Here is a 27,319-nt window from a genome sequence, read left to right on the forward strand (position 1 = left end):
TGAGGCAACAGAATGGCGTAAACCCAGGAGGCGGAGCTTGCAGTGAGCTGAGATCCGGCCACTGCACTCCAGCCTGGGGGACAGAGTGAGACTCCGTCTCAGGAAAAAAAAAAAAAAATTAGCAGGGCGTGGTGGCGGGCACCTGAAGTCCCAGCTACTTGGGAGGCTGAGGCAGGAGAATGGCGTGAACCCAGGAGGCGGACCTTGCAGTGAGCTGAGATCACGCTGCTGCACTCCAGCCTGGGCAACAGGGCGAGACTCTGTCTCAAAAAAAAAAAAAAAAATTAAATAAATAAAAATATCTATAATATGGTACCTAGTATTTACCAGTGAATAAATACTGGTTCTTTCTTTCTACCCCTACCCATTTTTCTCATTTGCAGTAACAGATACAAAGCAAACATCTCACTGGTGGTTTATTATGCTGTATTCTGTGAGTTTTTAGCTATAATTAGTGAAAGATCTATTAAAGATGAGATGCCTGGAGAGAAGTCAAAGTAGAAAGAGAAAAGGCTTATATGCAAGTAAAGCTCTTAAAAGGGCCCACATTGGAGGTTCACAGCATCTCCAAAGAGTCTTAGGACTCTAGGATTAAGCAGCTAATGAAATAGCACACCCAATAAATAACAACACAGTGACTAATAATAAAATTATTGTTTTTATCATTTTGGAGAGAGAAAATAGGGGAAAAATCACATACATTAACAGTCCATGATGCCAAGCTCCTAAAGAGTAAAAGTTTACCAGCTAAGAGGGATGTTCCCCTCAGTTTGTTTTATCAGTATGAATGAAAAACATCTGCCCCTTTACCAGCAAATCCTCTACTCAGAAAGAACTGACCCCACGCCAAGTCTGGGAGAGTGACTAGTTCAAGTGTGCAGGGTTGAAGTTTCCAAACACAGCTATTTTCTGTTGTGTATCTTCATCTCAATGGTGACATGGCCACTGCCCAAGGAACTTGTGGCAGAGATCCCAAGGTGAGGCAGCAACAGACGTCTATGAACATTGTGCGTTAACAGTGGCTCAGAGCCTCTAGATTCATAGCTCTGCATGGTGGGCTTCTGCCTTCAACAACTCACTGGGCTTCATGAAGATGCCTTCCATGGCTTTCCAATAGTTGTTCTGACTTGGCTGGGCCATGCCATGCACCTCTTTTTGCCCACTGATAGGTCGACCATATTGTTCTCCTGTGACAGATAGCAGTACCTCAGTGGAAGAGTGTTTGAACCGCACCTCACCATCTCTCACCCAGTAGGGTCCATTACAGAGTACTGTCCAGTCATCCAGATAATCACCTTCACCTTCCTCACCAAAAGCACTCACTTCCTGGAAAACACAGAAGGTAGTAATATTAGCATGGTTGACAAGGGCTTGAAAAGGAGTGGGAGGCAATGGTAAGAAAAAGAAGGCTACCCTGAAGTAAAAAATCAGAGGGGGCCAGGCTCATGCCGGTAATTCGAGCACTTTGGGAGGCTGAGCGGGGCAGATCACTTGAGCCCAGGAGTTTGAGAACAGCCTGGGCAACATGGTGAAACCCTATCCCTAAAAAAAATACAAAAGAGGCCGGGCGTGGTGGCTCACGCCTGTAATCCCAGCACTTTGGGAGGCCGAGACGGGCAGATCACGAGGTCAGGAGATCGAGACCATCCTGGCTAACACGGTGAAACCCCGTCTCTACTAAAAAATACAAAAAACTAGCCGGGCGAGGTGGCGGGCACCTGTAGTCCCAGCTACTCGGGAGGCTGAGGCAGGAGAATGGCGTGAACCCGGGAGGCGGAGCTTGCAGTGAGCTGATATCCGGCCACTGCACCCCAGCCTGGGCGACAGAGCGAGACTCCGTCTCAAAAAAAATAAAAAAAATAAAAAATAAACAAAATAAAAAAATAAAAATACAAAAGAAATTAGCTGAGGTCAGGAGTTCAAGACCAGCCTGACCGACATGGAGAAACCGTCTCTACTAAATATACAAAATTAGCTGGGTGTGGTGGCACATGCCTGTAATCCCAGCTACTCAGGAGGCTGAGGCAGGAGAATTGCTTGAACGCAGAGGCAGAGGCTGCGGTGAGCCGAGATCATGCCATTGCACTCCAGCCTGGGCAAAAGAGCGAAACTCCGGTCTCAAAAAAAAAAAAAAAAGAAAGAAAAGAAAAGAAATTAGCTGGGCATGGTGGCACATGCCTATAGTACCCAGCTACTACAGCTATCGCCTGAGTCCAGGAGATCAAGGCTGCAATGAGCTGTGATCACACTACTGCACTCCAGCTTGGATGACAGAGCAAGACCCCTTCTCAAAAAAAATAAAAATTAAAAAAAAAAATTCAGCTGCTTTCCAGTGTTTCATTTTTTAGTTTTGTTTTGTTTTTTGAGATGGATTTTTGCTCTTGTTGCCCAGGCTGGAGTGCAATGGCGCAATCTCGGCTCACTGCAACCTCCGCCTCCCAGGTTCAAGCAATTCTCCCGCCTCAGCCTCCCTAGTAGCTGAGATTACAGGCATGTGCCACCACACCTGGCTAACTTTGTATTTTTAGTAGAGACAGGGTTTCTCCATGTTGGTCAGGCTGGTCTCGAACTCCCGACCTCAGGTGATCCGCCCGCCTCAGCCTCCCAAAGTGCTGGGATTACAGGCATGAGCCACCGCACCCGGCCATTCCAGTGTTGTTTAAAATAAACCATGAACCATAGAAAAAGACGAAAGACACAAAGGACATAAGAGGAAAAAATTCGTTGCTGTAAGATTATGGTCCATGGTTCCTATCTGAGTTATGGCATCAAAAACAAAGAAAAGAAAAAAAAAGGTTATGGTCCAAACACTTATTTTGCAATTAATACTATAGTTGCCTTATATTTTTTATTACAGTGTTAAAACAGTATTTCTTTCTGTTTCCTTTGTAAGAGTTAGGATCTTGGCCAGGCACAGTAGCTCACTCCTGTAATCCCAACACTTTGGGAGGGGGAGGCGGGCAGATCGCCTGAGGTCAGCAGTTCAAGACCAGCCTGGCCAACATGGTGAAACCCCATCTCTACTAAAAATACAAAAATTATCCAGGCATGGTGGCAGGCGCCTGTAATCCCAGCTATTCGGGAGGCTGAAGCGGGAGAATCGCTTGAACCCGAGAGGCAGAGGTTGCAGTGAGCCGAAGGTTGCAGTGAGCCAAGACTGCACCATTGCACTCCAGCCTGGGCAACAAGAGCAAGACTTTGTCTCAAAAAAAAAAAAAAAGTTGGGATCTTGCTCTGTTGCCCAGGCTGTAGTGCAGTGCCTCAAGCGGTCTTACGGCCTCACCTCCTGAGTAGCTAAGACTATAAGACTACAGGCCTATACCACCACACCCAGGTAGTTAAAAGTTTCTTTTGTAGGCAACTGTGTTGCCTTGGCTGGTCTCCAACTCCTGGTCTTAAATGATTCTCCCCACTTGGTCTTTCAAGGTGTTGGGATTATAGGTGTGAGCCACCGTGCTGGCTTTAAAATACTTTATTTTTTGAGATAGCATCTCGCTCTGTCACCCAGGCTGGAGTGCAGTGGCACAATCTCAGCTGTCTGCAACCTCTACCTCCTGGGTTCTAGCGATTCTCATGCCTCAGCCTCCGGAGTAGCGGGGATTATAGGCATGTGCTACCACACCCAGCTAATTTTGGTATTTTTTAATAGAGATGGGGTTTCACAATGTTGACCAGGCTGGTCTCCAACTCCCAGCCTCAAGTGATCCACCCACCTCAGCCTACTAAATTGCTGGGAGTACAGGCATGAGCCACCACTTTCAGCCCTTAAAATACTTTGTATCTCTTATTATTTGACTTTATTACTGCTTCATTCTCTTAAATAGATTTTAAATGACCTGATGACAAGTTCAAAAGGGAATGGACTATGGGAGTCAGGATGACCTTGAATCTCAACTTGATCCCTTCCTCTGTAAATCCTTTGAGCGTTTGTTTTCTCCTCTATAAAATGATCACAATATCACCTTATAGAGCAACTGTGAGAATTAAATGAGATAGCAAATATTAACTGAGCAAAACATAGCAAGTTCTCTATACTCTTTCCTTCTTTCTTTCTTTCTTTCTTTCTTTCTTTCTTTCTTTCTAATAAGGCAGTGAGAGAGAGAGCAAGTTCTCTATATTCTACTCCTCATCTAAATTCCATCATCCTTAAGGCCAAATATTCAGTTTCTATACAATGGCAATTGAAAAATTACTGATTATTTCAGAAGCATGAGAGTGTGTGTGTGTGTATACACTCTACTTGATAAAACTGTTTCCCAGGAGGATACCAGTATGTAATTCTGATACTGCTATATTTGTATATTGGAACTGAAGTTCAATACATGGATGGCAGATGGTGGGAACAAGGTATCTTACTGTTGGAGTGGGAATTTACAAATTAGCACAGGGAGGAGGGCTAGGATGACCTATGTGGTAACGGATTACAGCTAAAGACATCAGCCGCCGGGCCCAGTGGCTCACGCCTGTAATCCCAGCACTTTGGGAGGCTGAGGCAGACGGATCACAAGGTCAGGAGATGGAGACCATCCTGGCTAACACGGTGAAACCCCATCTCTACTAAAAATACAAAAAATTAGCCGGGCGTGGTGGTGGGCACATATAGTCCCAGCTACTTGGGAGGCTGAGGCAGGAGAATGGTGTGAACCCGGGAGGCGGAGCTTGCAGTGAGCCGAGATCGCGCCACTGCACTCCAGCCTGGGCAACAGAGCAAGAGTCTAAATACATATATACATACATCAGTAAGAACCTTAGCCAGCCACAGTGGGGCATGCCTGTATTCCCAGCTACTTGAAAGGTTGAGGCAAGAGGACTGCTTGAGCCAAGAAGTTTGAGGCTCTAGTGCACTATGATCACACCTGTGAGTAACCACTGCACTCCAGCCTGGATAACATAGAAAGAACCCATCTTAAGAAAAAAAAAGAAAAAGAAACCTCATTTAACTTAATATAGATACAGATGGCTATGCAAATAAAAATTTATAGATATGTATATATACATGAGTAAGCATACAGAGATACAGGTTTTTTTTATTTAATTTTTTTTTTTTTTGAGATGGAGTCTCACCCTATCACCCAGGCTGGAGTGCAATAGTGCAATCTCGGCTCACTGCAACCTCCATCTCCCAGGTTCAAACGATTCTCCTACCTCAGCCTCCCGAGTAGCTGGGATTACAGGCGCCCGCCACCATGCCCAGCTAATTTTTGTACTTTAGTAGATACCGGGTTTCACCATGTTGGCCAGGCTAGTCTCGAACTCCTGACCTCGTGATCCGCCTGCCTCGGCCTCCCAAAGTGCTGGGATTACAGGCGTAAGCCACTGCGCCCGGCCTACAGTTCTTTATTCTGTCAAGTGAGAGGGTCCAAAAGAAACATTCCAGTAACAACAAGCTTACATAAGGCCTAGAACTTGGTTTTAATATCATTCTCCAATAAAAGAAAGCAGAGCTCCTTGGAGAAATAGCTGATTATAGTACTGGAGCAAGAAATAAACAAGATAAGTCTGGAGCATCTTTTGGTGCCAGAAAGGAAAGAAGTGCTTTAAAGTGCACTCACGGCCGGGCGCGGTGGGGCTCAAGCCTGTAATCCCAGCACTTTGGGAGGCCGAGACGGGCGGATCACGAGGTCAGGAGATCGAGACCATCCTGGCTAACCCAGTGAAACCCTGTCTCTACTAAAAAATACAAAAAACTAGCCGGGCGAGGTGGCGGGCGCCTGTAGTCCCAGCTACTCGGGAGGCTGAGGCAGGAGAATGGCGTAAACCCGAGAGGCGGAGCTTGCAGTGAGCCGAGATCCGGCCACTGCACTCCAGCCTGGGCGACAGAGCGAGACTCCGTCTCAAAAAAATAAAAATAAAAAAAAAAAAAATAAAGTGCAATCACACATACACACACACACAATGGGATACTGTCAAATGGACACAAAGCCAGCTGAAAGAATTCCTGATGGCCAAAGTTGGAAAAATTTGAGCAACAAAATATAGTAGTATTAGATTACAAGAAAGTATAAACTATCCATGAGTTTATGCTAATGTAAATAACTGAATAAATAAATTGGGGAAAAGAGACAAATCCCCCATATGGAAAAATCTCAAATAAAATATGTAGATATTCCACCCTAAGGTAGAGAGAGTGTAACTCTCCAGTCTGTAAGAGTGAAATGCACATAGTGACTTCCTTCCAAAAAGTGTATGGAAAGGGGGAAAATGAAGAGAGTAACTTTACAGGAGAAACCTAACCAACAAACAACTACTTCAGCCAGGTAATCAAGGTCAACATCAACAGTCACAAATCATAAAGACAGTATGTATCCCTGATATGATGGGATAAAAATGGCACTTTACCTCAGTGATCTTCCTCTCAAACCCTTTATAAGTCCAGTCTAATCACAAGAAAAACAGACAAATTCCAATAGAGGGGCAATCTACAATACACCTGACCAGCACTCCTCAAAGCTGTCAAGGTCATCAAAAACTAGGGAAGTCTGAAAAACTGTCACAGCCACAACAGCCTAATGAGACATGGCAAGTATATGTAATGTGGTATTTTGGAACGGAAAAAGAACATTAGGTAAAAACTAAGGGACCAGACACGGAGACCTCACACCTGTAATCCCAGCACTTTGGGAGGCCAAGGCAGGTGGATCACGAGGTCAGGAGTTCGAGACCAGCCTGGACAACTTGGTGAAACCCCGTCTCTACTGAAAATACAAAAAGCAGCCAGGCGTGGTGGCAGGTGCCTGAAATCCCAGTTACTCAGGAGGCTCTGGCAGGAGAATAGCTTGAACCTGGGAGGCGGAGGTTGCAGTGAGCCGAGATCGTAAAAAAAACCTAAGGGAATCAGGAAAAAACTATGGACTTTAGTTAATAAAACTGTATCAATATTGCTTCATTAAATGTAGCAAATTTACCCTTCCAAGGTAAGATGTTAATAAGGAAAACTATATACAGGGGGTGGGGATAGGGAAGGAGTCATTAAGGGGTCCACATCCCCTGATAACCCAAGGCTTAAAACAGTGGCACAAGGCCAGGCACAGTGGCTTATGCCTGTAATCCCAGCACTTTGGGACACTGAAGGGGGCAGATAGCTTGAGCTCAGGAGTTTTGAGACCAGCCTGGGCAACATGGCAAAAACCCGTATCTACAAAAAAAATACGAAAATTAGCCAGGCGTGGTGGCATGAGCCTGTAGTGAGGGCTGAGGTGGGAGAACTGCTTGAGCCCAGGAGGCTGAGGCTGCAGTGAGCAAGATCACACCACTGCACTACAGCCTGGGTGACAGAGAGAGACCCTGTTTAAAAACAAAAAACAGGCCGGGCGCGGTGGCTCAAGCCTTTAATCCCAGCACTTTGGGAGGCCGAGACGGCAGATCACGAGGTCAGGAGATCGAGACCATCCTGGCTAACATGGTTGAAACCCCGTTGCTACTAAAAAATACAAAAAACTAGCTGGGCGAGGTGGCGGGCACCTGTAGTCCCAGCTACTCGGGCGGCTGAGGCAGGAGAATGGCATAAACCCGGGAGGCGGAGCTTGCAGTGAGCTGAGATCCGGCCACTGCACTCCAGCCTGGGTGACAGAGCGAGACTCCGTCTCAAAAAATAATAAATAAATAAATAAAAACAAAAAACATAAGTGACACAATAGCAAATCCATTTTCCTAATGTAACTAGTTAGCATCATTTAAAAAAAACTACAATTTGGAAAACATTGGGTTTCTTCATTACAGGATATCAGAACTTATGATATGCTAATGTATATCCAGTCTGTCTGTCCTTCCCATTTCTTGATTTGGTTTAGTTGTTGTCTCCACTTTGACCAGAAACGATTTTCTTCACACTTACAAAACAGAGCCAGGCGGGTGCAGTGGCTCATGCCTATAATCCCAACATTTTCAGGAGGCCAAGGCCAGTGGATCACCTGAGGTCAGGAGTTCGAGACCAGCCTGACCAATATGGTGAAAACCCATCTCTACTAAAAATACAAAAATTAGGCCAGGAACAGTGGCTCGCGCTCGTAATCCTAGCACTTTGGGAGGCCAAGGTGGGCAAATCACAAGGTCAGGAGTTCAAGACCAGCCTGGTCAACATAGTGAAACCCCATCTCTACTAAAAATACAAAAAAAAAAAAATTAGTCGAGTGTAGTGGCACATGCCTATAGTCCCAGCCACTCGGGAGGTTGAGGTGGGAGAACCGCTTGAACCCAGGAGGCAGAGGTTGCAGTGAGCTGAGACCATGCCATTGCACTCCAGCCTGGATGACAGAGTGAGACTCCATCTCAAAAATAAAAAAAAAATACAAAAATTAGCCAGGCATGGTAGCATGCACCTGTAATCCCAGCTACCCAGGAGACTAAGGCAGGAGACTTTCTTGAAGCCGGAGGCAAAGGTTGCACTAAGCCAAGATCATGCCACTGCACTGCACCCTGGGTGACAGAGAGACACTTCATCTCAGAAACAAAAAAATAAAAACAAAAAAACCTCACACAAAAACAGAGCCATTTCCCCAGTTCTGCACAAAAGAGAACAACTACACCTAGAAAAGAAACAATTAAGAACCAAGAGATCAAACAAGCACCCACTGAGTAATGCAGAGCAGCAACGATCCATCGAAAGCCACCTCACCTGGTTTCCAGAAAGAGGTGAAGTGAAGTGGTGACTATGGAGGTTTCGGCCAGTGTTGACATGTGTCAACCGGATGGGCTGGCCACACTTGATGGGGGTTCCCCTCTCACACACTGTGGCAGTCTTCCCCCGTATCCTCCAGTAACTGTTGCTGTCATCCACAGAGGTTACACCTGTCACTGACTGCTGCCCACTACCTGCAGTTAAGAAAAGAAAGACAACTCTCTTTCTCTGCCATGGACAACATGCTCAGAGACAGAAGCTCGAGGGTGCTCAAGATTCAGTTTCACCTGTAACCCACCATGACCAAGGTAGACACGCTGCTGGAGGTGTAATGGATTATTAATGCTGCTTTACAAGAGGCTGAAGACCACCCTCAGCCATGATGGTCTAGCAGGTGGAACCTGAAAAGCTGCCAAAGCCTTAGACAAGGGCCAAGCCCATCTTTGTGTGCTTGCATCCAAATGTGAAGAGCCTATGTATATCAAGCTAGGGGTGGCTCTTTGTGCTGAACACAAAATCAACCCAATTAAGGTTGATGACCTCAAGAAACCAGAGAAATGGCTAAGCCTCTGGAAAACTGACAAGACAAAGAAAACTTTGTAAAGTGGTTGGTTGCAGTTGTGTCACAGTGAAGGGCTATGGCAAAGAATTTCAGGTCAAGGATGTGACAGTGTACTTCAAATGTAAGAAATCAACAAATAAATTTGGTACCCATTCCTCAAAAAAAAATGGCAAGTGAGCTCAACCTCACCCTTATTGCCTATGGCCAATATTGTACCCTGTGTCATAAAACAGGCAAGAAGGGGTGGGGAGAAAAATGCTATGCTTGGCAATATTTTTTCTTCTACAACATTAAAATATTTATAAAAAATACAAAATGTGCTGGGTGTGGTGGCTCATGCTTGTAATTCCAGCACTTTGGGAGGCTGAAGCAGGTGGATCAGGAAGTCAGGAGTTCAAGACCAGTCCCACCAACACAGTGAAACCCCGTCTCTACTGAAAATACAAAAATTAGCTGGGCATGGTGGCGGCGGCCTGTAATCCCGGCTACTTGGGAGGCTGAGGCAGGAGAATCACTTGAACCCGGGAAGCGGGGGTTGCAGTGAGCCGAGATCGCACCACTGCCCTCCAGCCTGGGTGACAGAGCCAGACTCTGTCTCAAAAAAAAAAAACTGTGTCTACATAATACCAGTTATTATATGATAAAGTATACTTAAGGGTATGTCATATCAGAAAATTGTAAGAGTTTGCATCAAAGGATATCCAAGGCACAAATTTATGTAGAGTTTTTGAGGCACAGGCAGTACTAACCTGCAGACACTAGCCTGGATAGCCCCTAATGTGTCTAATCACATAATTTTAACATGTTTGTAATATTATTCATGTTCATTAACTATTACGATAAAAATGTTTATTTTTCGGTCGGGCATGGTGGCTCACGCCTATAATCCCAGCACTTTGGGAGGCCAAGGCAGGCAGATCACAAGGTCAGAAGATCGAGACCATGGTGAAACCCCGTCTCCATTAAAAATACAAAAAATTAGCCGGGCGCGGTGGTGGGTGCCTGTAGTCCCAGCTACTCAGGAGGCTGAGGCAGGAGAATGGCGTGAACCCGGGAGGCAGAGCTTGCAGTGAGCCGAGACTGCGCCACTGCACTCCAGCCTGGGCAACAGAGACTCCGTTTCAAAAAAAAAAAAAAGTTTATATTTCACAATTAAAATGAGACTACTTTATATTGCCAACTTTAATCTAAGCAGGCATCTCTGACCAAGTTGGCCATCATCTGACCAACTCCCACAAGTGGTCAATTATTATAAAAGTATTCTTTGAGCAGGGCACAGTGGCACACGCCTGTAATCCTAGCACTTTGGGAGGCTGAGGCAGGCAGAACACAAAGTCAGGAGTTCGAGACCAGCCTGGCCAACATGGTGAAACCCTGTCTCTACAAAAAATATAAAAATTAGCTGGGCGTGGTCACACGCGCCTGTAATCCCAACTATTTGGGAGGCTGAGGCAGAAGAATTGCTTGCATCTGGGAGGCGGAGGTTGCAGCGAGCCGAGATCGCGCCACCGCACTCCAGCCTGAGTGGCCAGGAGAGACTCTGTCAAAAAAAAAAAAAAAGTATCCTTGGAGGTCTGGCACAGTGGCTCATGCCTGTAATCCAAGCGCTTTGGGAGGCTGAGGTGGGAGGATCCCTTGAGTCCTGGAGTTCGAGACCAGCCTCAGCAACATAGCAAAATCTGGTCTCTAAAAAAAAAAAAAAATTTTTTTTTTGAGACAGGGTCCCTCTGTCACTCAGGCTGGAGTGCAGTGGTATGATCACAGCTTACCACAGCCTTGACTTCCCAGGCTCAGGTGATCCTCCTACCTCAGCCTCCCAAGTAGCTGGGATTTCAGGCACCTGCCACCACACCCGGCTAATTTTTCTATTTTTTGTAGAGATGGGTTTTTGCCATGTTGCCCAGGCTGGTCTCGAATTCCTGGGCTCAAGCAATCCAACTGCCTCAGGCTCCCAAAGTGCTAGGATTACAGGTGTGAGCCACCATACCCAGCCTAAAAAAATTTTTTTTATATTTAAGAGAAAAAAAAGAGGTTGGGTACAGTGAATCGTCAATCCCAGCACTTTGGGAGGTCAAGGTGGGCAGATCGCTTGAGCCCAGGATTTCAAGACCAAGCTCAGGCAACTGACAAAACTCCATCTCTACAAAAGACCCAAAAAATTAATCAGGTGTGGTGGGGTGCACTTGCAGTCCCAGCTACTCAGGAGGCTGAGATGTGAGGATTTCTTGGGCCCAGGAGGTCAAGGCTGCAATGAGTCGTGATTGTGTCACTGCACCTCAGCTTGGACGACAGAGTAAGACTCTGTTTCTTAATTTCTTTCTTTTTTTTTTTTTGAGACAGAGTCTGTTCTGTCACCAGGCTGGAGTGCAGTGGTGCGATCTCGGCTCACTGCAACCTCCAATTCTCTGGTTCAAGTGGTTCTCCTGCCTTGGTCTCCCATGTCTCTTAAGGAAAGAAAAAATCTAGCTACAGGATTTAAAAAGCTGGGGCGGGGGGGTGCGGTATACAAATAATCGCTGATAGCTAATGTGTGTTACTAAGACTGCTCAGCAGCACAGTGTGTGAGGACTTACTGGGTATCTAGCACTGACCTAAGTCCTTTGTTTGAATATTCTTATTTGACATCTACATTTGCTGAAGTAGGTATTATTATCCCCAGCATACCCAAGGTCACACAACTCTAAGAAACAAGGCTGGGACTGAATGAACCTAGACAGCCCGACTCTAGAACTAACACTCTTAACCATTCTGCATCATATCTCATTAAGATCATATTTCTTCCAAAAGCTTTAAATTGTCAGGTTTCCCCAAACGAGCTACTCTCATAAACACCAGGGATACCCTCTTTCCTAGGCTTCATTCACTACCCAGGTCTTTGAAAGCATTCGTATTTCCCAGATACTTTCCTCTAATAGTTTTACCTGTTCCTTCTAGCTTTGCTTTCAGCTCCATGGCCTTGCCTGACCAAAGACTTTTGATATTTCACTTTTACCACGTATACCATTATGCCTCGTGCCAGTTACACGGGTAAATATAGCCAACTATCAGCTCCTTTCTACTGTCTCCTTCCACTCAGCTCATGACTTTATTATATCTTTCTTTTTCAGAAAAGCCAAACCAAGTCTCCCTTCCTACTTCTGGTTACTGCCTTACAGCTCTCTGGGGTCCTCACAGCCACGCTTCACTACTAAACCATGGTCTACATTTTGTCTCCTACATTTTCTGCTTTCTATTCAACCCTTCACTTCCTCCTCCAAATCCTTTTTTTTTTTTTTTTTGAGGCGGAGTCTTCACTCTGTCGCCCAGGCTGGAGTGCAGTGGCACCATCTCAGCTCACTGCAAGCTCCGCCTCCCGGGTTCGCGCCATTCTCCTGCCTCAGCCTCCCGAGTAGCTGGGACTACAGGCGCCCGCCACCGCGCCCGGCTAATTTTTTGTATTTTTTAGTAGAGCCGGGGTTTCACCGTGTTAGCCAAGATGGCAAATCCTTATACCTTGGGATTATCCAAAGTTCTATGCCTGGCCTTCATATATTTCCACCTGTAGTTCTTAAATTGCTGAGGGTCAGGACAAAAGCATTTGTATTTTTAACAAGTTTCTCAAGTTATTCATATTGATCCCAGATTGAGAACCACAGTTCATCCTGGGCAATTTCATCCACTACCCTGACATTTTCAACCACAGTCTGTACAAGATGTTGTATTTAATGTTGTATCTAATGTGGTATCTCAGGCTCAGCAGAGATCCCTTTTCTGAGCTTCAGACTGAACCTGGTTCCCAAATCTGGCTGTCCATCAGAACCACCTGAAGAGCTTTTTAAACCTACAGATTGCTACTGCCAAGCCTCTGTCCACCTCCACTCTAATTCAGTAGATCCAAAGTTGGAAACCAAAGCAAATTAAAAAATAAGCCTGACAACATGTTAGGTGTTCACTGAATGGGTGCTAGGATTATTAAGACATCGCAGTGATGATAACTCACGTCCTTGCCTAGTCTAACTGATCAGATAGGTTTTGGGAATCATGAACCAGACTAGCCCACCTGACAGAACTCTTTCCTCCCTCAGCAAACAGCATCATCAGTCATCCAAGATAGAATTCTACCAGCTATCTTAAATGCCTCTCACATCTCACTAGCTGACCTTCATTCTTTTTTTGTTTGCTTATCTTTTTTTTTCAGGCAGATAAGACTTTCTTTTTTTGGTCTGTTTTTATTATATTGTAATCTTCTTGACTGATTATCACTACCGAATCTCCTGCAGGTAGTACAATTCTAGTCATATAGTAGGAACTCATTAAGACCTACGCCGAATGAATGAATTCAAATAACTTATTATTAAACATTTTAATTTCAAATGCTTAAAAAAAAAAAAAAAGTTTCTGTGCAATTCCTGTCACTGCTCCAAGTTCCTTACAAGAAGGAGGTTCAGATTTGGGTAGAAGGGGCCCAAAAGATAGGAATTAAGGAGCAAGTGTAAGATGCAGAAGAGCTGGAAGACAAAGGGTTGTAGTCAACGAGTGAGCTCTTGGAGTTTAAAGTTTCAGATACAGTACTTACTGTTACTTTAAAATTTCAGACACAGCACTTCCTGTAATTTTCTTGTCTGTCTCTAAAGCAGGCTTTGAACCTGGATAGATTTGGATAGAACCCCGACTTTGACATTTGCTAGCTGCAAGGCTTTGAATAAACGATTTAATTTCTCTGCGTCTGTTAACTCATCTGTGAAATGAGGATAGCAATAGTATCACCTTACATGAATGTTAATAAGCGGAAAAAGTACATAGGTAACGTGCCTGGCCTGTAGTTCACCAAATATTAGGTGGTGTTGCGATTAAGATGCCTGAGAACAACTCAGTTCTCCGACTCTCCAGACCTGAGGAACCGTCCCAGGGAACACCTAACCTTCCCAGACCACACCCTCAGATTTTCTTTAGGCCCCGCCCCTCCAGATACTCCCAGGCCTCCCTAGCCCACCCGAGCCCGATCCCCAGCATTACCTGACCCATAGCGCACGTCGTGTGAGTGCAGTCGGACGTTGTGGCGCGTATTGAGTAGCTTTACCACGGAGCCGCAAGTAACGACAGCCAGGCTGGACGCACCCACAGCGCTCCACAAACACCCCAATAACAGTAGAGGTACTACAGCCATCCTAGCTGTATCGCGGAGCCCCAAATCTTCGAAGAAAACGCGGCCCCTCCCCGGAACCGGAAGCTGAAGACGATACCACGGAGAGAAGGAAGTGAAGAAGCCCGAGTCTGATCTTTATGGTTTATCTGGCTAGAGCGGCCTGAGAAACAGGCTGAGCCTGGTTACTTACGATACTCTCGCTCTGTTCCAGGGGCTCAGTAACAGCTGCCTTCCTGAGCCGCTTCGGTTACCGTTCGCACCCACGGGACGAAAGCTCCCGAGAGCGGGAGAGAGAACAAGAAATGGCCCACCCACTCCCGGTGACAGAGAGCCGGAAATGACGTAGCACGTTGACGCAGCGGCGGCGGCGGCGGCGGAGGGGCAGTGCGGTGGGTCCGTAGTATCTTTTCCCAGTCTCGGTTCGACGACTCCATTTTTCCTCGGTGGGGGCTTAGCGCACCGGAGGAGCGGCGGACTTCAGGCAAGTAAAGTTCCGACTGGGGAGCGTGTTTCTCGCAGGAGTCAGGTGGGGAACCGGGCTCCTAGGGCCTGGTCCCGTAAGGGAAGAGGCAATGGGGAGCCGTATGTGGGAAGAAGGGGGGGCCTGGCCTTCCCTGCTCTATGGGGGGAAGGGGGAGGAAAGCGCTGCAGTTGCTCAGTCTCAAAGCTTTTCCCAGCCCGGTAACACCCGGAACCCGTGAATTGAGTGGCATGTTGAATCAACAGGCTTCCTGGCATCCAGTCCTTCTCTCCGCAGATTTTTAAAACTGGGCCACGCGAAAGGATTGGGGATAGAAGGGACCTGGGGCTTCTGAACCAGGATCAGGTGATCGAGTTGTTTGTTCTGAGGTTATGAATCCTATGGAGCTTTCAGCAGCTCGATCATCAGGCTAGAGGGCGATGCCAAATTCCAGCTCTTTACATGTTGCTGAATAATACAAATAGAACTTTTTGTAGATAGTTGCATCCTTCATCCCTTTCTAAAGATCGAAGGTGTTGTAGAAGTACCTAAAGCCCGTCCATTCTCCGTAGATTCATTTCCTCAAACGTTTGCCAGAGGCCTATCATGAACATCAAAATGAGTTATTAAGTCAAAACTCGTCTTCTAGTTTCTGCCTTTCTCCTCAGGCACTCGTTTGAACCAGCTGGAGAAGTTAATTTTCCTGGGTTGTTGCAAGAACTGATACTTATTTCACAGGCCTAAGATCTCTGGAAATACTTCCATGGAAATTCACTGTATCAGAAGTAACAAGGGTGTATGAAGCTACATCATTAATGAGCATAAGGGAATGTGAACAATATTGAATTTGATTAATTTCTTCGGAAAAATGTCTGGTTCCACTGTTTATCTGAAAGATACCAGTTAGTAAGTCTTCGGTGTTTTGATTACAGAAGCATGACTGCTCTTCCATCAGCTGTGAATTTAGAGCCCTTTTTCATGAGTAATGTTCCTTTCACCAGTACAAGTACATTTTTATTCACTTGGCTTGTGTGGCTGCTAGATTGGATTAGCATAGCCTTGCGACTCTTAAGAGGTTTTAACTTCATCAGGAGATTAATTACATCAGAAATTGGTGCAGTCTGGAGAAGCTTAGTGGAATTTTACAGTTCTTCCTCTGAAAGCCTACCTAGAGTGGTGGAAACATGATGTTTGTAGGCAAATACGTTTGCCCTGCTTCTATTTTCTTGATCTTAATAAATGGCACTACCATCAATCCTGCCTATAATCCTTGCCTTCCTTCCTCTCCACTATTTCCCAATAAAATCAGTCACCAAATCCTGTCTCTCCATGAAACTGTTCCCATCAGCATACAGTATGTTCTGGTATCCTTCACATCCCTCTCCAACTACCATGCCAATTTTTAAAATTTCCATTCATAGATTTCTACCTGTATCAACTCAGCTTTCTTACCCTTTATTCAATCTTCATTTCATATCAATCTGGCTTCTCTTCTGCCCACTCCTTTTTTTTTTTGGGGGGGGGGGGGACATTGTCTTGCTCTGTTGCCCAGGTTGGAGTGCAGTGGCCCCATCATAGCTCACTGCCACCTGGAACTCCGGAGCTCAAGCAATCCTCCTAAGGTAGCTTCTAGTAATCAAGTGCCACCGCATCTACTTTGCCCACTCCATTGAAGTTGCCCTTATCTAGGTCACCAGTGACTTCTATGTTGCCAAATCCAATGGATACTTTGTTCTCATCTTTCTCTGTCTCTGCAATATTCAAGGTAGTTACTCCTGTCTCCAAACTTTCATCTTGGCTTTATTGACATTTCATTCTTGGATTTTCTCCATTTCTCTGGCTGTTCCTTCTGAGTCTCATTTGCTAGCCACCTTTGCTCTCTATCTGATGTCTAAATGTTGGAGCTGGTCACGGTGGCTCACGCCTGTAATCCCAGCACTTTGGGAGGTCAAGGCGGGCGGATCACTTGAGGTCAGGAGTTCAAGACCAGCCTGGCAAACATGGTAAAACCCCATCTCTACTAAAAATACAAAAACTAGCTGGGCATGGCGACATGCCTGTAATCCCAGCTACTTGGAAGGCTGAGGCAGGAGAATCACTTGAACCCAGGAGGCAGAGGTTTGCAGTGAGCGGAGATTGTGCCACTGCACTCCAGCATGGGCAACAAAACAAGACTCCATCTCAAAATATATGTGTATATATATATGTTGGAATTCTCACAGGAATCCTGGGCCCTCTACATGCTTCCCTTTAGGTGACCCAGCCCCATGGCTTTAATTACCACCTGAAAGTTGGCAACTCCAAAGTTTAAATCTTGTGTTCCAGAATCACACATCAGAAATGCCTGTTTAATTATCTCCATTTGGATATTTCTTAGGCACCCCAAAGCTAACATAACCAAAAGAAAGTTTTGGTTTTCTTATCATTCCAAACTTTATCCTCCCATTTTACTGAGTGGTACTCCTATCCACAGGGTTACCGAAGATAGACCTATGAGAATCATCTTTGTTCTTCTCCTTTACTACTCCTCTTTCCCAGTCTTTTAGTAAGTCCTGTCACTTCCACTTCTAGAATGTTTTTGTAGTCTGTCTTCTCTTCTCCATCTTCACTGCTACCACCCTATTCCAAGCCACCACCATCTTTTGCTTGGGCTACCACAACGATATCCTCAGTTTTTCCTGGTTTCCACTCAGATCTTCCTCCAGTTCATTTTACATGTAACAGAATTGGATCAGAGCAGATCATGTCATTTCCCTACTTAAAACTCTCCAGTGACTTTCCATGGCCTTTACGCCCTGCTTGAGGATACCTCTCATAGACCGCTGCCTTCACCATGCTCTAGTGCCATCAGCCTTAGGACATCACCTATTATATACCATATTCTTGCCCACTTTCTCTACTGGAATCTCTCCCCCTGGTTCTACAGGTCATATTCTATCTGTTGACATCTCAGCCTAAGTAAACTCACTTTAGATGAGATGAAAATATGTATTTCCTTCTTAGCTCTTAGAGCAAGGTTTATTTTATTTGTTGCCAGTGTGTCTCCTGCACCAGAATATGGGCATCCTAGGGGCATGGACCTTGTCTTGTATGTGCCTGGCATGTGGTAGGCTCTCATTAAATACATATTTATGCCAGGCATGGTGGTTCATGCCTATAATCCCAACACTTTGGGAGGCCGAGGTGGGCGGATCACCTGAGGTCAGGAACTCGAGACCAGGCTGGCCAACATGGTGAAACCCCATCTCTCTTAAAAATACAAAGAAAAAATTAGCTGGACATGGTGGTGGGTACCTGTAATCCCAGCTGTTTGGGAGGCCGAGGCAAGAGAATTGCTTAAACCCAGGAGTCAGAGGTTGCGGTGAGCCGAGATCACGCCACTACACTCCAGCCTGGGTGATAAAGCGAGACTCTATCTCGAAAATATATATATATATGTATTTGTTCTAGCTACTTGGGAGGCTCAGGTGAGATTATGGCTTGAGACCAGAAGGTGGAGGCTGCAGTGAGATGTGATCACACCACTGCACTCCAGTCTGGGTGACAGAGTAGGACTCCATCTCAGAAAATAATAAGTGTTTGTTGGATTAGCAAGTAAATTAATTTCAATTCTACGTTTAAAACCCAGCAATGGCTTCCCAGCACCTAGATCCTTATGACTTCTCCTCCAACTCTTATGAACCGTTCTTCCTCTCCCGGGCCTTCTCTGTACATGCCACAGTGCACGTGTTGTGCTAGAAGCGCACATCTCCGACATCACTCCCCAAACCATCTCCAAAGAAGCCAGCTCCTCTGCTGAACTAATTCCTCCTTACTCTTAAGGTCTTTGTTTAAAGTCACTTCCTCAAAACCAGGTTAGGTTGTCTTATTACAGGATCCCATGCTAGCCTTATCATCAATTCTCTAAAGACCTGTACTTCTAAATCATAGGTCACAAACTAAGGCCTGTGAGCCAATTAAGGTCGCCCCCATTTATTTACATGTTATGTATGCTTCTATGCTACAGTGGCAGATCTGGCCCTGTAGAGAAAAGGAAAGGTTTGCCAACCCCTGTGTGCTAGAGCAGGAACTGTGTGTTCCCCAATGTGTGTACCACAAGGTTTAGTAACTGTTAATCTCTCTTTGTGTTGCAGGGGTTCTGAATCTGGTTACATACTTCAGTTGTGCTCTTCTTTGGCCCTTACCCTGTTTCTCTAAAGAAATGTGGAAAGAGGCCGGGCGCGGTGGCTCAAGCCTGTAATCCCAGCACTTTGGGAGGCCGAGACGGGCGGATCACGAGGTCGGGAGATCGAGACCATCCTGGCTAACACGGTGAAACCCCGTCTCTACTAAAAAAATACAAAAAACTAGCCGGGCGAGGTGGCGGGCGCCTGTAGTCCCAGCTACTCGGGAGGCTGAGGCAGGAGAATGGCGGGAACCCGGGAGGCGGAGCTTGCAGTGAGCTGAGATCCGGCCACTGCACTCCAGCCTGGGAGACAGAGCGAGACTCCGTCTCAAAAAAAAAAAAAAAAAAAGAAATGTGGAAAGAAAAGAAATAAATTTTTTTTTTTTTTTGAGGTGGAGTCTCGCTGTCACCCAGGCTGGAGTGCAATGGCATGATCTCGGCTCACTGCAAGCTCTGTCTCCCAGGTTCAAGCGATTCTCCTGCCTCAGCCTCCCAAGTAGCTGGGATTACAGGTGTGCAGCACCACGCCCAGCTAATTTTTGTATTTTTAGTGGAGACAGGTTTCATCATGCTGCCCAGGCTGGTCTCAAGCATCTGACCTCAAGTGATCAGCCCACCTCAGCCTCCCAAAGTGCTGGCATTATAGGTGTGAGCCACCACGCCCGGCCGAATAAATAATATTTTTAAATGAACAAAATTAACTTTTTCTGTATTTTAACATCTTGACTTCATGTAATTAGGTTTTCAGGTTTTTTTTTAATTACAAAGAGTTCTGAATTCCAGATTTAAAAGGCCTTAAGTAGACTCTAAATATTTTTACTTATTAAACTTTTAGGTTTCATATCCAAATTGGACATTCACTTATGGATACCTTTGGAATAGTCCTAGTCCCTTGCTCATAAAATATAGGATACAAGACAATGTGGAATGTCCTGTAGTTTAAACTCCGCCCTAGACTTATGGGGCTGTTCTCCAGAGCAGCACGCCTAAATGTTTGCTCATGTTGCCTTTTTCCAGACTGTAAATCCTCTTTTATTCAAACATCACCTTTTCTCAGATATTTCCCAACCTTCCCATTGCTCTTATAGTCCAGGTATGTAACTTAACATAACCCTAATTGTGCTTTGTTATAACGTTATTAACAAGTGTTTTGAGATAGATTGTGAACTCCACCAGGGTCAGAAGCATATTTTACTCATTTTTATATACCCAAGTCCCAGCACAGAGCTTGACTCTTAAAAAAAAACCCAGCAAATGTTAATTGAAGCTGCAAAGTGGAAGGAATTAACAGACTAGATCTCTTTTCACTCTGGTCTCCTCTTAATTGCCTCCTACAACTTCTTGTTCAAAGGGAGGGACTGCAGAGGGCCTCCCTTGTGGCAATCTGATCCCAGTTCCATTCCTCTTCCAGCAAATGTCATGGTAACCACCAGCCTCTCCCTTTGAGCCACATCTTGTTCTGCAGCTGTGCTTCTGCCTAGAGAAACCTCTCCCTCCGTCCCCCCACTGCCCTTGTAGACCTATTCCAGTTGCAAATTTAACTTACAATGTAAGTATGGGGAAATTTTTAAGAGCATGAGTGCTAAATACAACATCCAAACTACATCAGGCTCATCATAGATACTGTATATTAATAATCATACACAAGTAAATACATTAGTGTCTTTATTCTAGATTAGTTCTTGCTTGTCAGTCTCAGACTGCAGTGCTACTGCAGTCTGCACATCTAGCTCCTGCAAGTTGCAGCAAGTCAGAATTGCTTCTGGCACACCTCTTACAACTGGAAGTCTTGGTATTGAGCTAGATTGGAGGCATTCCCCAGCTATAGCATAGCTTGTGCTTTATTGCTAACCTAGGCGATGGGAAGAAAGAGAACACAGCTATCTTTCCAAACTGTGTGCAGCATGGAGCACTAGCTGCCCTTGAGACAGAAGAAAGCTGTTGTTTTCATCAGGTAGGCTGTGTGTTTCTCTGTTAAGTAGGCTGAGGGGCATCTGGTCTGCAGGAGCTGGTGTTTAATTTGAAGATGTTGAGGCCTTAAAAGATTGAACGTATGGGTCTGATAGCCTAATTAAAACAAGCTATGTGTGGGGGCTGCCGTACTCATATCTATTTTTAATGGCTCAGTTCAGGGCTGAGGGGGAGCAATGGCAAAATTAAAATTAGAGCTCCAGATTTAATTGGCAGAAGTTTAAGACTTTCACTTTCGGCAGTGCTCAAGCTAAATGACCTTAAGGATAGAGATCTTGGGGCATGGGGGATCATCACCCTAACCCCTAGGCTTACTGTACCGCAGCTCTTTAGGGTCTTTACAGTCATTCCTCAACTTTTTGGACTCAGGACCCCTTTATACTCTTAAAACGTATTTAGGACTCCAAAGACATTTTGTTTATGTGAATTACATCTTTTGATATTTACCAGATTCGAAATTAAAACTCAAGACATTTAAAAATATTTATTGATTTATTTTAAAATAGTAAACAATAATACTTTTTACGAATAACAGTAGTTTTTTTGTTTTGTTTTGTTTTGTGATGGAGTCTCACTCTGTCACCCAGGCTAGAGTCTAGTGGCACCATCTCGGCTCACTGCAACCTCTGCCTTCCGGGTTCAAGCAGTTCTCCTGCTTCAGCCTCCCGAGTAGCTGGGACTACAGGCACCTGCCACCATACCCAGCTAATTTTTCATTTGTAGTAGAGATAGAGTTTCACCATGTTGGCCAGGCTGGTCTCAAACTCCTGACCTCAGGTGATCGGCCCACCTCCATCTTCCAAAGTGCTGGGGTTACAGGCATGAGCCACAGCACCCAGCCGAATAATAGTAGTTTTTTTTTTTTTTTTTTTTTTGAGACGGAGTCTCGCTCTGTCGCCGGGGCTGGAGCGCAGTGGCCGGATCTCAGCTCACTGCAAGCTCCGCCTCCCGGGTTTACGCCATTCTCCTGCCTCAGCCTCCTGTGTAGCTGGGACTACAGGCGCCCGCCACCTTGCCCGGCTAGTTTTTTGTATTTTTTTAGTAGAGACGGGGTTTCACCGTGTTCGCCAGGATGGTCTCGATCTCCTGACCTCGTGATCCGCCCGTCTCGGCCTCCCAAAGTGCTGGGATTACAGGCTTGAGCCACCGCGCCCGGCCAATAGTAGTTTTTAAAACAAAATAGTAAGAATGGACTGGGTGTGGTGGCTCACACTTTGGGAGGTTGAGGCCAGGTGGATCACTTGAGCTCAGGAGTTCGAAACCAGCCTGGCTAACATGGTGAAACTTCGTCTTAAAAAATAAATGAATAGGCCGGGCGTGGTGGCTCACGCCTATAGTCCCAGCATTTTGGGAGGCCAAGGCACGTGGATCACTTGAGGTCAGGAGTTCGAGACCAGCATGGCCAATATGGCCAAACCCCATCTCTACTAAAAATACAAAAATTAGCCAGACGTGGTAGCGAGTGCCTGTAGTCCCACCTACTCAGGAGGCTAAGGCAAGAGAATCGCTTGAACCCAGGAGGCTGAGGTTGAAGTGAGCCGGGATCGTGCCATTGCACTCCAGCCTGGGTGAGAGAGCAAGACTCTGTCTCAAAATAAGTAAATTAAGAATGACATTTTTTTGCTTTTTAGTACAATGTTTTAATGTCTGCCCTAATAGAATACAGCTGTGTTCTCATATGCTTTTGCATTCAGTCTGTTGTGATAACCACATGTCATATAACCTCTGGAAAAACTCCACTGTACACTCCTGAGAGAACAAAGGGACTGGCCCCTGGACCATGCCCTGAGAACTATTGATAAATGTGGTACTGTCAGCCATGAGGAGTCAGACAGACCTCAGCACTTACAACAGATGATAGTTTTATCACCTTGAACAAATGACTACATCTCTCTGAGTCTGTTTCTTCCTCTGTTGAGAGAGAAGTGTGCTGTAACTCATAGGATAGTGTAGGGATTCATGGAATATTTGTTCCACCTTGATAGGGACATAAAATAGTAGGATATTTGTTAGTGTCTGGCACTTGGTAGGTGTGTAAATAAGCATTATTCCTCAGGGTACTTTTTAAAAAATTGCTTAAAATACCCAAGAGAGACCCGTATTATTTTGGTTGGGTTTTGTGTGTGTGTTGTGAGTTTATTGTCCAGTTCTCTTCCTATGCCTGTTCTGTGTGTCTATTGTAATACATAAAACCATTTTATGGTCTTATTTTCATATTTCTCCCTCTAGGAGACAGTCAACTCCTTGAAAATGAACAATCCAGCCGGGCGTGGTGGCTCACGCCTGTAATCCCAGCACTTTGGGAGGCCAAGGCGGGCGGATCACCTGAGGTCAGGAGTTCAAGACCAGCCTGACCAACAAGGGGAAACCCCCTCTCTACTAAAAATACAAAATTAGCTGGCATGGTGATGCATGCCTGTCATCCCAGCTACTCAGGAGGCTGAGGCAGGAGAATTGCTTGAACCCAGGAGGTGGAGGTTGCGTTAACTGAGATTGCACCATTGCACTCCAGCCTGGGCAACAAGAGCAAAACTCCATCTCAAAAAAAAAAAGAAAGAAAACGAGCAATTCTCTTCAAATCCCCAGCTCTTAGCAGAGTATATGTACATAGTAGGCGTTCAGTTAGGTTTGTGGAAATAGTGGCATCTGAAACCACAACCGAAAATTGAACATTCCCCCACCCTCCTATACCTTCAGTTTTGTTTTCTTTTTTTTTTTTTTTTTTTTTTTTTTTTTTTTTTTTTGAAACGGAGTCTCGCTCTGTCGCCCAGGCTGGAGTGGAGTGGCCGGATCTCAGCTCACTGCAAGCTCCGCCTCCCGGGTTTACACCATTCTCTTGCCTCAGCCTCCCGAGTAGCTGGGACTACAGGCGCCCGCCACCTCGCCCGGCTAGTTTTTTGTATTTTTTTTTTAGTAGAGACGGGGTTTCACCGGGTTAGCCAGGATGGTCTCGATCTTCTGACCTCGTGATCCGCCCGTCTCGGCCTCCCAAAGTGCTGGGATTACAGGCTTGAGCCACCGCGCCCAGCCGCAGTTTTGTTTTCTTGAGTTTAGTTAATCTCAAGTTCATTGGTTATAGTATTAATTGAGCTCAGTAAGGACAATTTTCAAGAGAATTAGAGCCACAGAACTTAAGGCACCTTCAGGTAGCCATTAGCCACCCTTCTCTCCCCTCCCACTGCCATCTTTAACTGGGAAGAAGGCAGCAATATGAAAATGTAGGCCGGAGGCCGGGCGCGGTGGCTCAAGCCTGTAATCCCAGCACTTTGGGAGGCCGAGGCGGGCGGATCACAAGGTCAGGAGATCGAGACCACAGTGAAACCCCGTCTCTACTAAAAATACAAAAATTAGCCGGGCGCGGTGGCAGGCGCCTGTAGTCCCAGCTACTCAGGAGGCTGAGGCAGGAGAATGGCGGGAACCCGGGAGGCGGAGCTTGCAGTGAGCCGAGATCGCGCCACTGCACTCCAGCCTGGGCAACAGCGTGAGACTCCGTCTCAAAAAAAAAAAAAAAAAAAAAAAAAACAAAAAAAAAGAAAATGTAGGCCGGGCGCGGTGGCTCAAGCCTGTAATCCCAGCACTTTGGGAGGCCGAGACAGGCGGATCTCGAGGTCAGGAGATCGAGACCATCCTGACTAACGTGGTGAAACCCCGACTCTGCTAAAAAATACAAAAAAAAAAACTAGCCGGGCGAGGTGGCAGGCGCCTGTAGTCCCAGCTACTCGGGAGGCTGAGGCAGGAGAATGGCGTAAACCCGGGAGGCGGAGCTTGCAGTGAGCTGAGATCTGGCCACTGTACTCCAGCCTGGGCGACAGAGCAAGACTCCGTCTCAAAAAAAAAAAAAGAAAGAAAATGTAAGTCGTTTATTTAACAGACACTTAACAGTTGCTAATTTGTTAGCTAATTTGTTACTAATGTGTTGCAGCACACGTGAAAGGATATAGCTTTTCTGGTGCAGAATCAGAGTGCCTTGTAATGCCTCATTGTATTGCCATTTATGTTTTCATGGTTTTTATTATTCACTCCATTGGATATGTTCTTTATCTTCCAGAAGCTTGTAGTCTAAGTGGGAGAAAGGTACATGGGATATATCCCATAGACCATTTTACTGGACAGGGTGAGGAGTGATGCTGAGTGTGTCAGCAGCCAGCTTTAGGGTTCCACAGTGGAATCTTGATGTGATGATGTGTGCTGTTTTTTAAGTCCTACTCAAGGCGCATCAAGCTCCATGTTACAGTTCTTGAAGATCCCTACTATCATTTCCAGGCTTTGGATGAGTCTGAAAGCAGGGAAGTAGAAGATAAAGTTGGGGTTGGTTGGTACAAAATTACAGAATGCTAAGGAAAGTTAGGCTCAGGATTCAAATTCAAACTCAGTTAACCCATCTTGAAACAACAGGTTCTTTCCCCTATGTCATGTAATATTCTCAACTATCCTCTAAGGTAGGTAGCACTGTTACCATTTTCCAGGTTAAGAAGGTGATATTCAGGCATGTCCAATAATTTGCTTAAGTTTATGTTTAGCTGTTAGGATATGAAACCAGGATTTGATTTCTTTTTTTTTTTTTGAGACGGAGTCTCGCTCTGTCCCCCAGGCTGGAGTGCAGTGGCGCGATCTCGGCTCACTGCAAGCTCCGCCTCCCGGGTTCACGCCATTCTCCTGCCTCAGCCTCCTGAGTAGCTGGGACTACAGGCGCCCGCCACCGCGCCCCACTAATTTTTTGTATTTTTAATAGAGACGGGGTTTCACCGTGGTCTCAACAGGATTTGATTTCTACTCTTGAGCCCAGCAATCTTTCCATTTAACCATCTTGCTTTTATGGTTATGGTAGTAGGACATGGAAGCCTTTCAAGATTTTTTACCTACAAGGGGAATAAATGATAAAAATAGGCCCTTTTTGGACCCAAATGCTCCCAACCAATACTCACACAAATCGGCTCAAGTTCATGAAGTATCTGTGTGTTTAATCTGTTGAAAAGAGATTTTCCTTTTGATTTTGCTAATAAGTATGAATAGTGTATGTAAACATGAAAGCACCTTTTATAAAGTTGGCACTTACTGTTTCCAAGCCTCCTAGGAGCAGATCACATAATCCCACTCTACCACCATATCCCCACTTAATGGTCCCTACATTAGTTTCTTTCCTCATTTGCCCATTCCTGTCTTCAAATGGTAAGTGAGGTAAAACTCTGGGAAAGAGAGATGATACATATACAAGTCTGGTATAATTGCCTTCTTTTTTTTTTTCTTTCTTTCTTTCTTTCTTTATTTTTGAGACAGGTTTTGCTCTTATTGCCGATGCTGGAGTGCAATGGTGCAGTCTCTGCTTACTGCAACCTCCACCTCTAAGGTTCAAATGATTCTCCTGCCTAAGCCTCCGGAGTAGCTGGGATTACAGGCACCTGCCACCATACCCGGATAATTTTTGTGTTTTTAGTAGAGATGGAGTTTCACCATGTTGGCCAGCCTGGTCTCGAACTCCTGACCTCAGGTGATCCACCTGCCTTGGCCTCCCTAAGTGTTGAGGTTACAGGAGTGAGCTACCACGCCTGGCCTAGTGGCTTTTTTTTTTTTTTTTTTTTTTTAAGACAGAGTCTTGCTCTGTCGCCAGGCTGGAATGCAGTGGTGCAATCTGCAACCTCTGCCTTCTGGGTTCAAGAGATTCTCCTGCCTCAGCCTCCTGAGTAGCCTGGCTTTTGCCTTCTTTTTATTTTATTTATTTGTTTATTTATTTATTTCTGAGACAGAGTCTCGCTCTGTTGCCCAGGCTGGAGTGCAGTGGCACGATCTTGGCTCACCGCAAGCTCCGCCTCCCGGGTTCACACCATTCTCCTGCCTCAGCCTCCTGAGTGGCTGGGACTTCAGGTGCCCACCACTACACCTGGCTAGTTTTTTGTGTTTTTTAGTGAGACGGGGTTTCACTGTGTTAGCCAGGATGGTCTCGATCTCCTGACCTCATGATCTGCCCGCTTTGGCCTCCCAGAGTGCTGGGATTACAGGCGTGAGCCACCGTGCCCGGCCTGCCTTCTTTTTAAAAGTACATACGAGGCTGGGTGTGGTGGCTCATGCCTGTAATCCCAACACCTTGGGAGGCCGAGGTGGGCAGATCACCTGAGGTCAGGAGTTCAAGACTAGCCTGGCCAACATATTGAAACCCCGTCTCTTCTAAAAGTATAAAAATTAGCCGGGCATGGTGGCGCGTGCTTGTAGTCCCAGCTACTTGGGAGGCTAAAGCAGGAGAATCACTGGAACCCAGGAGGCGAAGGTTGCAGTGAATGGAGATTGTGCCACTGTACTCTAGCCTGGGTGAAAGAATGAGACACCACCTCAAAAAAAAAAAAAAAAAAAAAAAAAGGTACATATGAGAGAAGCAATGCTGGGAGGAATGGATAATGGAAGAGTGGGAACCATCTGATTCTTCC

The 27,319-nt window shown here is 45.6% G+C and overlaps 3 protein-coding genes and 2 long non-coding RNA genes across 9 annotated transcripts in view; 2 read left to right on the forward strand and 3 right to left on the reverse strand.

The window, feature by feature from the left end:
* KIAA0100 overlaps window positions 1-383 on the reverse strand; it is a 37,606-nt gene extending 37,223 nt beyond the window's left edge. The window contains exon 1 of the mRNA XM_028835557.2: window positions 359-383. Within this exon, the coding sequence (XP_028691390.2) occupies window positions 359-377 (19 nt within the window). The 5' untranslated portion in view covers window positions 378-383. The remainder of the gene's footprint in view (window positions 1-358) is intronic.
* A 258-nt stretch (window positions 384-641) lies between these two features.
* SDF2 (stromal cell derived factor 2) lies at window positions 642-14,643 on the reverse strand. 2 transcript variants are annotated; one of them, XM_015118905.3, is made up of 4 exons: window positions 14,495-14,643; window positions 14,175-14,388; window positions 8,615-8,811; window positions 642-1,326 (listed from the first exon to the last, which is right to left on the reverse strand). In XM_015118905.3, the coding sequence occupies exons 2-4, from the start codon at window positions 14,323-14,325 to the stop codon at window positions 1,039-1,041; spliced, it is 636 nt and encodes a 211-aa protein (XP_014974391.1). In that variant the 5' UTR covers window positions 14,326-14,388; window positions 14,495-14,643; the 3' UTR covers window positions 642-1,038. The 2 variants fall into 2 exon arrangements, with proteins under 2 accessions (XP_014974391.1, XP_077826760.1); XM_077970634.1 differs by having other exon boundaries at window positions 14,175-14,643.
* Window positions 4,035-9,346, forward strand: LOC144335392 (uncharacterized). The gene is made up of 2 exons (XR_013406238.1): window positions 4,035-4,540; window positions 8,083-9,346. It is a non-coding gene; the product is annotated as an uncharacterized LOC144335392 (long non-coding RNA).
* A 57-nt stretch (window positions 14,644-14,700) lies between the features above and the next one.
* Window positions 14,701-27,224, reverse strand: LOC144335393 (uncharacterized). The gene is made up of 2 exons (XR_013406239.1): window positions 26,774-27,224; window positions 14,701-17,403 (listed from the first exon to the last, which is right to left on the reverse strand). It is a non-coding gene; the product is annotated as an uncharacterized LOC144335393 (long non-coding RNA).
* Window positions 14,702-27,319, forward strand: part of SUPT6H (SPT6 homolog, histone chaperone and transcription elongation factor) — a 40,735-nt gene continuing 28,117 nt past the window's right edge. The window contains exons 1-2 of one of the 4 annotated variants that reach the window (XM_077970586.1): window positions 20,784-20,883; window positions 26,178-26,388. The gene's annotated coding sequence lies outside the window, so the exon portion shown is untranslated. Of the gene's footprint in view, window positions 14,790-20,776; window positions 20,884-26,177; window positions 26,389-27,319 lie in introns of those variants that run through there. The other 3 variants (XM_077970587.1, XM_015118904.3, XM_028836136.2) reach the window with 3 other exon arrangements.

This window comes from Macaca mulatta, chromosome 16 (genome assembly GCF_049350105.2).
Source record: "Macaca mulatta isolate MMU2019108-1 chromosome 16, T2T-MMU8v2.0, whole genome shotgun sequence".
Taxonomy (NCBI): domain Eukaryota; kingdom Metazoa; phylum Chordata; class Mammalia; order Primates; family Cercopithecidae; genus Macaca; species Macaca mulatta.

Excerpts from the sequence above, each read along its gene's own strand:
- SDF2 (XM_015118905.3), bottom strand. The coding sequence starts at position 14,325 with ATGGCTGTAGTACCTCTACTGTTATTGGGGTGTTTGTGGAGCGCTGTG. Across the intron at positions 8,812-14,174 it reads CGACGTGCGCTATGGGTCAG|GTAGTGGGCAGCAGTCAGTG; the intron begins GTAATGCTGGGG and ends TCTTAACTGCAG. Across the intron at positions 1,327-8,614 it reads CACCTCTTTCTGGAAACCAG|GAAGTGAGTGCTTTTGGTGA; the intron begins GTGAGGTGGCTT and ends TGTGTTTTCCAG.